The sequence below is a fragment of the Sciurus carolinensis genome, chromosome 8 (assembly GCF_902686445.1).
Source record: "Sciurus carolinensis chromosome 8, mSciCar1.2, whole genome shotgun sequence".
Lineage (NCBI taxonomy): Eukaryota > Metazoa > Chordata > Mammalia > Rodentia > Sciuridae > Sciurus > Sciurus carolinensis.
Window position 1 is genome coordinate 67,745,532 of NC_062220.1, and position 14,082 is coordinate 67,759,613.

The window sequence follows — 14,082 nt, forward strand, 5'->3', positions numbered from 1 at the left end:
TTAAGTATCCAAGCACACTGAAGGACTTTGTGTTTTATAATACTTGCAGTTTACCTGGTGAACTTCTTTTGAATAAGTAATTTTTGGCTGTGCAAATACATGGCTAAATTATTTTGGTATATAAATAAAAATTTTATCTCAATCAGTCTGGAGGATATAGTTTGCTACCAACTGTATGCTATTTTAGTAATTGGATTTGTGCATTTTTTAATGAAATTAATCTTTAATGACAGTGAAGATCAGTATGAAAGAAAGTATTCATTTCTCATGATGTGATTTCAGGAATCAGTTCTTTCTGTTTTGGTATTAGATACTCCTAGGCTAGGTTCAAATTCTCCAGCTCTGCTGCAGGGTGGTTATTTGATCTAAAGCAAATGAATCAGTTTCTCTAAGCCTTACTGTAAAACTTACTCATCAGTAATATGAAGGTGTCGGTGTTTAAATGCATGGTTGCAAGGATGAATGTAAATATCTGACGCAGTTTTCTTCCTGGTACTTACTCCTACGTGTTCATCATGCAATGTGACCACAGTACTGATAATAATTACATCTTTTTTCCTTGACCTAAGTGATTGCATAGTGTAAACAACTTTCATAATTGCTCTTTTGAAAGTACTGAAGTATTATAGTAGATCCATGGCATTCTACAAACAAAATTTACAGGATAATACATGATGGCCTGTCTTATATAATATGAACCATAAATTTACTTACTTGTCTCAAGAAAAGAAAAAAAGAGCCCTCCACTTCTTGAGATAACTGTGTCAGCAGACCTGAGAAGCAGTACAGAGCTGAGTTGAGTCAGGCATGTGGGCAGATGGTAGGCTTACCAGCTGAGTGATGCACGCAGCAGCCTGGAGTCACAGTTTTCGGTGTACACATTTGCATGTCATGGACATTTGGGTTGCACAAAAATATCAAAACTTCAGATATTAAATTGGAACAGTTCAAGGATATACTATCCTTCACCTAAAAATGATCTGAGTATACATGAACACTTTTAGCTTTGTTTCCTAATTTTTTTCATTGTAAAAATGATAGTGCTAAAAATATTCATATTTTGTTTTTTTCTTCTCTTGTAGCTTTTTTAGAATAAATCTCTAAAAGTAGAATTACTCTATTCACGGACACAAACCTTTTATGGTACTTGATATAATTGTCGGATTTTCTATAGGTGATATATAGATTTACACTGTCCCAGTTAAGTAGTTTTAGCTCTTCTAACCAGTGAACTCTTTACAGTGTTTTGGGGAAACTAATTTAAAGGTGAAATATTGATTTAAATTGCATTTCTTTGTTAATAAATTTAAACATTCAGTTTTCATGTCTTTTGTATTTCTTTTATTTAATCATATTTTCTCTGTTTACATTATAAGATTAGTTACTAATTGGAGCCTTTGTAGGGGTCTGGGAAAATTAGATTTTTAAATCTAATCATATTATTCTGCATTTTTCTTTTAGCTCCAGTAATAAACCGATTCACAAGGCGTGCCTCAGGTAAGTCTGACTCTACTATGGCTTTTGCTTACTTATGGGGACATTTACAAAATGATAGTAGTACTTGGCAGGAAGGTGCAAAGGTACAAAGAGAATAATTGCTGTAGATTAATAACTTCTTTGTCATTTTCCCAGAAAACAAAACCATCTGATAAAACCATGAAGTAGGAAATAATTGAAAATGCTGAGTAACTAAATTTAAGTTATGCTGTGGCCTCAGCTGATGTTCCTTTTGAATGGAGCCTCTCATCCCAGTGTGTTACTTCTTTATTTTGGTAAAATTACTACTTGCATAGTTATCTGATTTACTAGCTACAGTTTAGAAGCAGTGATTTCAGGAGATGGGTGAAGGAGACCTAGCAACAGTGATGAGTGAGAGTTTTTAATTAGGGGCAGGAAGACTCTTAAAATGCAGATTTAAGAACTTATCATTATGGAGTCATTTAGGATAGGAGCATATTGCTTTATATTTGTTAATGTCCCTGAGGCTATTGCTGCCTTAAATATACCACAGTAACCTCATGTATAGTCATGGGAGAGCCTTATAACAAGTACTCAAATTAGGTTCATTATAGTGTTCTACCTGAACTGCTAGGGAAGTATGGGATGTAATTAAGAACAATTTCTGTCCAAAATAGTTTGAGTAAAGTGAGTTTGGTCATTGGAATGGATAAACTATATTTGAAAATTTACTGTGGAATCTCATCTTCTCTGAAGATAGAGGACAGTGAAGTGTTACTATATTCGCTTTGAGAAAATCACTCTCCCTTGTACATATAAGTAGAATTTTTTTTTTTAAACAAAGGTAAACATTTCAAACAGATCACCTTTGGAGGTTAGATATTACAAATGAGTAATTCGTTTCATAAAATTACCTTATTTCCACCTGTGCTATAATAAAGATGCTTTAAGGTTGAATTTCACTTTTAATTTGTTAGCAGTTTCTGCTACAGTTTATTCTTGCTATATAGCGATCAGGTCTATAATGACAGGAATCAGGAAATTTTGCTATATTGGTGTGGTCTCTACGTTACTATTCTGAGGCTTTTGTAATCTCATAGTGTATTTATTTTACATGATGAAAACAAAGTATATATTTTAACGTCTTTTGTGGAATGAGGTTATGTTTATGTCAGTAAGGCATCAAATTTATCTAAAGCAGAGATACAAAATTTGACCTTTATGAACAGTGATGGAAACAAAGAGGAAGAATAAAAAGAATCAGTATCACCTTGTCTTCATACTTGTCTTCATAATGTGGAATTCTTTCAATAGAAACTTAATTAGGAGTCTTAAAATAAATAATCTCCCTTTCTGCCTCAAATTGTATGACATGTGACTTTTATTTCTGGGTAAATTCCATTAGTATTTGTATAATATATTTATCATTAATTGATAGATCAGGGCACTGGTGTATAGGTTAGTTTCAAAACACCATTATTCCATTATTTTTCATCCTCTTCCCCCACATATGTGTTCAGTATATCTCAACAAAACTTAGCTGAGAATGTGGAGATGATGGAATACTAGAAAAGAAATAAAAATTAAAATCAAGCGTTGCATTTATTCCTAGAATGACAGATATTTTGAAATTTTAATTAAAAACATCAGGAAACAATTTGATATAAATAAGGTGATATCAAATTCAGGAGTCTTGTTATGCTTAAAAATAAGTCTTAATGGGATAAAATTGTTATCCAATAATGCAAAATGCTGGGAACCAAAATGAAAATGATTCTTGACATTATTGGAAGGAAAAGAGAACAAATTTATGGAGAATACCCATGCTAAGCACTTAAAATACATTATAAATCTTTGGTTAAAGGAGATAAAATTATATTTAGTACCTTAGATAAAAAAAGAACAGTGGTTTAAAAAAAACAATGGGACCTACTTAATTATCTGCATGTCTAAAATTTATTTTGACGTTCTTCTTTTTCTTCTTATGAAAGTTTGTCTAAAATTTTTTTGGCAAAGAAGAATATAGGAACCGTGTTAAGACATCCTAAGGAGGATATTCTATAGCCCTCTTTTAAAATTGATCTAGTGGCTAAAAGTGAGTTTTAGTTGAGAAGATATATATCAACTTCTTTTAAAGTAATATTTCCTGAAAATAAAAAAATAAGTGATTGCTCAATTGTGATAACTAAGAATATTTCTTCAGATATCTTTTTCTCATAAAGTTTTACTTGAGAAATATTTTCTTTTCCAAAGTAAACTGTAAAACTTTAATGTAAGAACTGAAATTTAGGTGAAGAAAATCAAATAAATCAACCAGAAGTCTGTATGCAAGTTTGTTTCTTATTCATCTATTTTAAAATAATAATTCAAAAAATAAATGCTAGATTACATGTCTTACATATTATGTAATATATGCTGTATATTACAACAATAAGTATGTGGTGCTAAGTATTCAGTTACTGCTGAGAGAATGAAAAAAATTACTATGAGTTACATTTTTCATCTTCTGAGTTTCCTAAATCTTTGAGTTTTTGGCTTTTGATAGTCATACTGCATCTATTAAAATTTTCAAACCTGAATCTTTTAAATAAAACACTTCCCCATTTTTGCCTTTTCCTTTCGTTCACTTCATGAAGATAAGAGGAATTTTATAGTTAGAAGATACTTACCAAACACATTATTTAGGATCATTTTTGCAGTTCTAATAGTACTATTTGTCCTAAACTCTCCTATCCTTACGTGTTTTCAGCGTCCGCTCATAAACCTGTCAGTTATCATTTTTAAAAGTAAAAAGATCAGTTTCTCTCAATACTTCTAAACAGACCTTTTAGGATCTTGGGGCTGGGGTGGTGGCTCAGTGGTAGAGTGCTCGCCTGGCATGGGTTGAGGGCCTGTGTTCGATTCTCAGCACCACATATAAATAAATAAAATAAAGGTCCATCAACAACTAAAAAAGTAAAAAAAAAAAAAAAAAAAAAAAAAAAAAAAAAAAAAGAACTTCCAGAATCTTAAGAATGTGTAGAGGTTTCAGGGTGTCATAAGCCGGTTTTCCACTTTGTACAGGGATGAGAGGCATGTGGTGAAGTGATTAGTGGGAGAGAGTGAAGAATGGTGCCAGGAAGCAGGCCCCCCGCACAGGTTAGTCAGGCAAGTTCTATGCTACTGGAGAGCAGCTGTCCGAGGCCTTGTGAGATATAGCTGTGGTACATACAGCTTCCTATCTTCCCACTGCATCTCATGACCTTATTTGTGAAGAGCACCCTACAATCCCATTGTTAAAGAGAAATACTGCTCTTGCTCTTTTAAACCCATTTCAAGTCTTAGTAATCATTTCTTTAAAAATAGAGAAATATAAACATAAAGTTACTTACCTCCTTGAGTTTTCTTTTTTTCTTTCTTTTCCTTCCCCACTCCCCCAAGTTGGGGATCTTAACAGCTCTATTCAAGCTTGTCGTGAGAGCTGAGTTAAATAAATGGTTTCAATAAAGTTCCCATGGAGTGTTTAGTCTCTAAAAAATGCTCAGTCCTCTTCTCCTGAAAATGGTTTAAAACAAAGCAATAAAATTCTCAGTTTTGTGTCTTAGCCTTTCAGAAAAAAAAAAAATCTTTGAGAGTCATAACATGATTTGATGTTAATCTTTAATAAGGACATCTCTTTTTTATTGTTTGTCTATTACCAGGTTTTGAAAAGTATACATAATGGTTGCCCTCTGGTCTTGTCTCTTTGAACCCTGTAAGGAAAAAGAGAAAGAAGGAAAGGCCTGGTCAGTCTTGAGACAGTGCCTTGCGTCACAAGGTCTGGCCTCTCTGAAGTATTTTTAGTCACACGATTTCATTTTGATAAAATTCAGACTTGTAGAAAGCTTTAAAGACGAGCCCAATAAGCACCTTCATCTAGGTTCTGCAGTTGTTAAATATTTTGCCAGATGTGCACACACTCTCCCCTCCTTTTTTTTACGTGCACACTTTAATTTTTTTTGAGCCTTTTTGGAATCCTAAAAACTTGAATGTGTAACTCCAGAGAACAATATAATGCAACATAACACTCATGGGATTGAACCTTGCTACAATACTGTTGGCTAATATGCAGTCTAGAGTTAGATTTCCCTAATTGTCCTAATTGTTCTCTTCCCATGTTTTTATTGAAGTCCATTCATGTATTTATTTATATTGAATTTAATTGACATAACTCAATTTTTCTTGTCTTTCATAGATTGACTTCCCAAAATTTTTGAAATTTGCTTCTCAGAGTTTTTATCCCTAACAATGAAACCGTTTCCTATATTGCTTGCATGGGCCTAGCCACTGTGTAGTCAATATGCCCTGTTGGCATCCACAAATCTTTCCATTGACATTTAGTATTGTCTTTATGGACTGCTGTTGAGCATTACTAGCTCTGAAGTAATTATTGCTTATAACAGAAGTGAAAACAGAACTCCAAATTATGAATTGTGAGTTTTCTTGTAGGAATAATTAATCCACTCTTTGAAGTTTTACCATGAACATTGGATTTTAGAGTATATTTTTAACATAGTTGTAATTTTGTCTGAAGTAGCCTTCAGAAAATTTCAGAGGTGAAATTCACGTCTTTAAATCTCACACACCCACTGTGACAATCCCAGTAAAAATCACCCCAAACAGAAAATGATTAGTCTCTGAGAAAGTAGTCAAATAGGAGAAGTTCAAATTTGTCTTGAATCTGATTCAGGCACCATATGCTTCCTTGATTCAGGGAACATATGCTTCCTTTTGTTTTGTTTTGGAAATATTTTGTAGCCTTGGTGTTCATTGTTTCTACTTTAAAGTTTCTTGATGATAAGAGCTTTTAACCCTCATATTGTCATCATGTCCCCAAAGGTCATTGTCATATCATCAGACCAATTTGCCAGTGTGATTATATTTACATTTCTAAATCTTTTTTTGAAATCAGCTTCATTTTGTATTACATTTTGGCTTGGTAATCACCAGTACTTGACAATGCATGCTGGGAGCATACTACTTTCACTAATTAAATCACTAAGTGATTCTACAAACATTTACTGAGAACTGACTTCTTCGTGCCAGGTATAGTGCTAAGGATGCAACAAGAAAAAGTTTGGAGCCCTTAAGAAGTTCACAGGGCTGGAGCTGGGGCTCAGTGGTAGAGCGCTTGCCTAGTGTGTGGGAGGTACTGGGTTTGATTCTCAGCACCACATAAAAATAAATAAGTAAAATAAAGGTATATCAGCATCTAAAAAAAATATTAAAAAAAAGAAAGAAGTTCACAGTTCAGCTGGGAGGCCCGCCATGACTCAGATTGCGGTAGATGCCATAATATCCACAAAGTGAAAGGAGAAGAGCATGGTTCTCCCAGGGCATGGCTCACAGAAAAGGTGCTAGCTGAGCTGGTTTTTAAGCTTTTAACCTGCATTTCACTGGGAAAATAAGGGAAGGGAATATTTGTGCTTTTATCACTAATAGCTAGCTATTTTTTATTAAATATTATCGGTATGCTGCTAGGCATTTTGCCTCTGGCATGTAGTGAGTAGAAACCCAGGGCCATCGACAGCAGGGGATTAAGCCTTAATGGTTTCCGCCTTTAAATTACCATCACTTCAAAGTGTCAGTGTCTGCTTTGCCAGGGAGGCCACATAGGCTCTGGGTTCAGGTAGACCAAGCTCTGCTACTTAACATATCTGCTTATTAAAAACGTGTGTGCTTGTCTTTAGTGACCTTTCTTCTGAGCTTAATTTCTTCAGGTATAAAGTGAAGATGATACACAACTCAGAAGATTATTGTAGTAATTGAGCAATAGATAATCTGAAAAACATGTAACACAGTATTCTGTCCAGTTTAGTGTGTCACTCTTAGCCTGTTGTCCACATAAGTCTCACAGATAGCCAGGGGCCTCCATGAGCCTGGGCTGGATGTGGAGGTGGGTTAGAAGAAGCTTGTGTACTGCAGAGTCTGACGTGAAGAATTAGATGGGAAGCTGACACCCAGGGTAAGGCCGAAATCAAGGGTCAGGTCCACTGGGGCAACAGATGAAACCAAAGCTGCCAGTGTGGGCAAGGGAGTTGAGAAGAGATGTTAGAGGGCGGGACCTGGAGAGGTTCTTTGAGATGCCAGAGTATAGTTCTGGGCCCTTGGTCCAGGCTTCCTCCTCAGTGGGGGTGGAAATCCATTAAGAGCTCCCAGCCATCTCATGCACCTATTAATTCTCCTCCCAGACTAATATTGAAACATACTCTTCTTGCGGTTGGTTGCAAATAAAAGCAAGTGCCTGGAGCAAGTGCTGCTCCCATCTCATCTCCAACCACTTGTCTGTCTTCCAACCCTTGCAGCCTTAATTTACTGATATTTCTTTCTTTCTTTTTTCTTTTTGGCACTTTGCCATTGAGACATATCCCCAACCCTTTTTATTTTATTTTTTTAAATTTTGAGACAGGGTCTCCCCTAAGTTGCTTAGGGCCTTGCTAAGTTGCTTTTGCTGGTCTTGATCCTCTTACCTCCCAAGTTGCTCGGATTACAGGTGTGCACCACTGTGCCTGGCTGATACTTCTCAAGCATATTGTGTTCTTCCATGTTTTAGCATGCTGTAGGACTTGGAGCCCAGTGGAATCTATGGAAGTGTCTCTGGTTCATTTTTATTAGGCCCAGAAATGCTGATCAGCTTTTCCAAGGCTAATGAGGAATTGGACTATCTTTTTAACTTACTGGCATTTTACCCAGAATTCTCCTGGAGCCTCCAGGACTGGGACAGAGGATGATAAGAGTAAAATAATAGGATCACCAGTTCAGGTGGGGGCAGGTGGGATGGAGAGCATCTTTCTGCTCCTACAGCCTCCTCAGAACTTTCTCACCAGTAGGTGTCCAGGGAATGCCAAGGAGCTTAGAAGATGGCCTGGGACATATGTAATCCACTGAACCCCTGTGAGTCTTCATTACTCCGCTGCCTCTGAAGCTGGGGGAGAAAGTTGGGGAGTCAGAGAGATATGTGAAACAGCTTAGGGCCTTGCTAAGTTGATGAGTAGACAGAATGGACATTTGGACTTGGTCCAACCATTCTTCAGTTATTACTGAGTGTAGTTACTACTTCATAAACTCTATGGGTAAAGGACCAGTCTTTTTGTTTTTTCTCAGCATTGTTAGAAGATATAAAATTACCACAGGTATTGAAGTGCTATAGTAATTTCTCAATAGTCTTAATCTCTGGCTTTTATGGCCTGCCATGGCTTAGATGACTTGACCTTGGTGTGATCCACATGATCGCTCATGAGAAGTCTCATGAAAATCTTTTATTAGGTAAATTACAAATTAACCTAAAACAACTGCTTGCTTAAAAAACAAACACTTATTTTACCTTGCTGAAATTTTGTTAGAATAGGCTGCAGTGTGTGAGTGGAGCCCCTGGGAACAGTAGGTAGTGGCACGTGGCAGCTCTACTCCAGGTGTGCAATGCTCCTGTCGTTTCTTCTGTCTGGCATATGTGCCTCTTCCTGTTCGGAACACTCCACAGGCTTCTCTTGCCTGGTCTTCCTGCAGTTTGCTTTGCAACCACATTCCCTATCCTCAGCACGTTTTCTTTCAGGGTTCCATTAATATATGGAGCATGTACTTATGTTACTGTTACATTACTGATACTATAGTTTGTTCACATGTCTCTTTCCCTCTACTAAACTGTGAGGTTTATCATTAATGAAATTAGAAAGATGTATGTCTGGATGAGGTAAAAATGGAGGGCAGGGGGAGTAGCTCTGTGGTAAAATGCTCACCTAGCATGTGTGAGGCCCTGGATAGTCCATCCTGAGCACTGTGAGATTTAAAAAAAGGGTGGGGGCAGGGAAATAAGGAAATGCAAGAGCTAGTAGGATGGGAAAATTTGGTCGGTTGCCTGTGTAGTGAGGTGTGAGATTCCCAAGATGCAGTGTGAAGGAGTAAGGACAGGCATGACAGTAGTCACAGAATAAGGATGCTGTAGTGGAGGCTGGAGGAAGTTTTACTGGAATTACAGAAGACAAAAAATTGAAGATGGTCTCTCAGATGGGTTTTCAACTTGGACATCGGAGTCTTCAGTAATGATGGCAAAATTGGAGTGGAAAGAAAACTGAACCAGATAGGAAGGGTACCTGAATGACGTGAATCTCAGAGGTAGTGGTCTGGACACCACAGTGGTAGCCCCGAGGTGCCTTTACTGTCTTTCAGATCCACTGTGTACAGGGAGTGGTAGCCTCCAAGGGAAGTAATGTTCTTGGAGCAGAACCATTTCTCAGCCAAGGTAGAGAAATGTCAGAAATGTTTTATGAAAGATTTTGAGAACAGGGAGAAGGTGTTGAAAAGGAGAGTAGTGGTGGACAGGAGGAATCCATGGTCAGCAGTAAAACTGATCAAGTATTTACTGAGCAGTACCATTCCCAGGGGCTGTGTTAGCGCACAGCAGTAAGTACTCTGAGTTCTTGAGAAACCCAAGTCTAACCAGAAAGCTTAATGAGTGGGGAGATGAAACTGGCAAAAACCCAGTTGTCTGCAGGGTCTATATTTTGTGGATGATCAAGGGTGACAGAGTAGAGGGCATAGCTAGATTTGATGGGGTTTAAGTTATAATTTATTCACCACAAATGCTTGTTAAACTAAACTTTCCTTAAAACTATCTTTGTCATCTTTCTGAGACAGCTCTTCAGCCTTCTGATACTTGCTTTAACTTACCTTAAGAAGGCAGTGTGGGGTAGAGTGACGAGGTTGGATTGGGGGCTGCTTTTTCATTTATTAAGTATTTAAGGAGGGCCTACGGTGTATTGGGGGTGGACTGGGCTCTGAGTGAGAGACAGAGTTTATGATCTTAGGTCCATTGTTTATTAGCTATATGACTTGGACAAATTACTTAAAACATCTTCTGTAAAAACTGGTGGTTGTGGTAATTTGTGACAAGAATACACACAAAACTTTTAGCATAATACCTGAAACATAGTGAGTGCTAAATAAACTTTTATGTGTTATTCAGTTCGGTTAACCAAATTTTAGTTTAATAAAATGCCATAATATTAACATCTCTTTTTTTCTCCAATGACTTATCATACTCAATTTTAATTGGGCAAAGTACATAATTTTGTGTGTATTTTGCCATTAACTTCCCTACCCCAAATGTGGATTGGCTTAACATTGTATTGGTGTCTTTGGGGCATCAGGGATTTCTCTTAAATGTAGCAACAACCATTAGATTTTTTAAGATAAGAATGAAAGTACAGTCTCATTCTTCCCTAATTTATAAACTGGATTCATGGATTGTTATTTTGAGAATAAATTGATCTTCCTTTTAAAATTTAGCCTGTTGCTACAAACTGGTCTACATAGATATAGCCACCCCTTCAATCAGTGTGAACCTGCTGGAGCTTTGGAGCTGATTCTTAGAGAAGGCTACCGTCTCTGGGCCCTGAGTTGCTGAGGCTCAACAATGTATTTTATGCTAGCTAATGATTGGATCATATTCTCTGATATTTTAAAAGTTAATATTACAATTGAAAAGCAAAATGTGTATTCAGGTCTTCCCTTTTATTTCCCAGTAGGAATCAGGTTGTTCCTATTTCCAGCCACTCCAATCCCACTCTTTTTCCCTACTTTCCAGTCAGGAGTTACTAAAACTAGAGAACATTGATTTCTTGCTGTTTCACAAAAGACAGTATCACACTGCCAGAAAACAAATATAAATTTAATGGCATATTGTTTTCAGAATGATGGAAAAGAGGGGCTTTTCATCAGAAAGACTGATGAGCTTAAAAAATTATATTGTTAGACCCGTTTCGTGGAATTATGAATGTTTTCTTTACTGACTTTCACCAGAAAAGGAAGAACTGACATTCATAAATATTTTAAAACAAAATTCCAAGTTATATTGCTTTAAAAAAAAATGTAGACGGTTTAATATTGTTATCCTATGAGATAGAGTAACAGGGGGTACCTGGCATGCGCATGTGGCGACTACAGTGTGAGGGCGTTTTCTGAACAGGGACGCCCCAGCTTCTGTGCTGGGTTTCAGTGGCTTGCTGAGTGGTAATCTGCAGCAGAAACTGAATGCTTCTACTTCCCATATCTTTTCTGTGGCTTTCTGAAAACAAATAGCTACTTTCGAATTGCCTTTCCATTTGATATTTTCTCTCTATTCAGATTTTGCAAACCTGCTAGAATATTTCTTTCCCCAGCACGTTTTTACGAGGGGATCTATTTCATGTATTTTAACTACATTTAAGTAGATTTGAAAGCTGTTTTTGGGATTAGAATAAGGAAAAAAGTTTCAAATCCAGAATTACATATTATTGACTCAAAAACATGATATATGACACAGACAATTAGGAGTTAAGTGAAATTAAGTTTCCTCTAAGTGATACTTTTAGAAGGGATCCTTGAGGTCAAACTGCACGGTGGGGAAGACGGAAGCCCCTCGGATGGAGGGCGTAGCTGCCGGAGTCACTCACAGTGTGCCTCACATTCATGACAGCTTCTGAGCAGAGTCCTTAGGAGTTTTGAAGGTGGCCTCTGAGTTCCGTATGTTTTCATTACCAGAGCCTTTTTTCCCTACTCTTTTGTCGAAGAGTGAAATTCTCTAAAGAAGTAGCTCAAAAGTTTGAGTAAGGATGATTGTTCTGTTTATGAACCTTAGCACAGCTTGTGGAAGTAGTTTCTCAGCTCTTTTCCCCAGGATAACATAGGAGGGAACCTCTGCCACAGTATTCGAAGGAGGCTCTTTTGTCATCTTCACTTTCTAGGTGTAGAAACTAAGGCACAGAGTTTAACCTGCCCAAAGACATGTTTTTATTTTTAAAATTGTTAGCTGATTTTTTAGTGTTGTTAAATTAGTTTTTAAATATTAATTAAATGAAAGTATGGACTAGAAGAACTATCAAAATCTTGAATACCTCATAGTTCAACCTTACAGGTGTTTGTAAATATTTTACAGGAAATAAAATCAAACCATTTCTAGCTATTTTTATCGGTTAATTTTAGTTGTACATAATAATAGGATTCATTTTGACAGAATTATAAAAGTGTGGAATATACTTTGTTCTAACTCAGTCCCTAGTACTTCCCCTTCCCCTCACTTTCTCCTAACCCCTATTGTCTTCCCTGTACTTTATTGATCTTTCTGTTATTTACTTAGAATTTCTTTTTAAATTTGTATCCTGTGGAGGTACATGATGGTGAGATTCACTGTGGTATATTCATACATACACATAGGAAAGTTAGGTCAGTTTCATTCCTGTTTTTCCCTATCCTATCCCTCCTTCCTACCCTTCATTTCCCTTTGTATGGTCCACTGATCTATCCTCTGTTCTTCCCCCTCCTCCCACTTATTTTGGATTAACTTCGGCATATCAGTTAAAACATTTGACCTTTGTCTTTTTGGGACTGACTTACTTCACTTAGCAAGATGGACTCCAGTTCTATCCATTTACCAGCAAATGCCATAGGTCATTCATCTTTATGGCTGAGTAATACTCCATTGTGTATATATACCACATTTTCTTTATCCATTCATCTGTCAAAGGGCACCTTGGTTGGCTCTGTAGCTTGGCTGTTGTGAATTGTTCTAGCTATTTTTTGTTATTATTTTTCCTGAATTTTGAAAGTGTTAAACACTAAATTCCAATAAAGAAAAAGCAATTGAGTAATTTCTAGTGCTAGCATTGTTTTTCTGCACATCTTATAGGTGAAACAATTAAATTGTTATTGTTTAGTGTTTTCAAGATGTTCTTTATATTTTAATCAATTCATTATTCAACATTTCTGTACCCAAAATTATAGTTTACATTTTATGCTTTTAGCAGTCGATTTGAGTGATTCAGTTTAATTTTGATCTAAATTTAAGTATGATCCCTTCCCTTTACAGTTATGTCTGAAAATACCATGTTGCTACCCAAATTAATGAATCCATATCCAGAAATATTTAGAATTATGATACTGTTTGTTGATACGTGGACTTAACTACATTTCTCGAAATGATTTGCTTGTAGTTTATTCAGGTTTATAATTGGTCTTTGTTTCTCCCTGGAGAGGGAGAAAAATTTTAGTATCAGGAAAATTCACTTTAATTGATATAATGACTACCATCTATATACTTTTCAAATGTCTGCAAATCAAACAGGTTGATGCAGGTACACTCAAGGATAATGCTGGGACCTGCCTTAGTTGGCTTTACTTGGTTTGTAGCATTGTAATTATTAAACATGATATTCTTTTGTAGTTATGGATCCTATAAAAAATAAAAAGATCTAGTTGTATCTGTTTGTATAACCTAGAAAACAGTTAAGACCATCTCTCTAAGCACTCTAATAGCTATATGTGGTAGGTACTCTTTGCTGATCTGGAAGGGAGAGGGTGAGGGGAGGAGGAAGGTAAAGGTGGGTGTGATGGAGAGAAGGATGAGAGGTAATGATGGTTTTGTTCAATTTCTCCATTTTAATTTAAAATCATTTCTAGCTTCTGTATCTTAAGCAATAACAAATCAGGATTTTTTAAAAACTTTTTAATGATGAAGTCATATTTCTAAGTACAAAGTTCAACTGTCAAAATTTTTCCAGTTGAAAACTTTGTGAATCAGTATCCCCATGTTTTTTATCAGTTGGAATCAGTATGTAGTCATTTAAAAATTTA

The 14,082-nt window shown here is 36.3% G+C and overlaps 1 protein-coding gene across 1 annotated transcript in view; it reads left to right on the forward strand.

The window, feature by feature from the left end:
* The window catches only part of Prkar2b (protein kinase cAMP-dependent type II regulatory subunit beta), a 98,904-nt gene that overhangs the window by 21,268 nt on the left and 63,554 nt on the right, over window positions 1-14,082 (forward strand). The window contains exon 2 of the mRNA XM_047562695.1: window positions 1,462-1,497. Coding sequence (XP_047418651.1) covers window positions 1,462-1,497 — 36 coding nt within the window. The remainder of the gene's footprint in view (window positions 1-1,461; window positions 1,498-14,082) is intronic.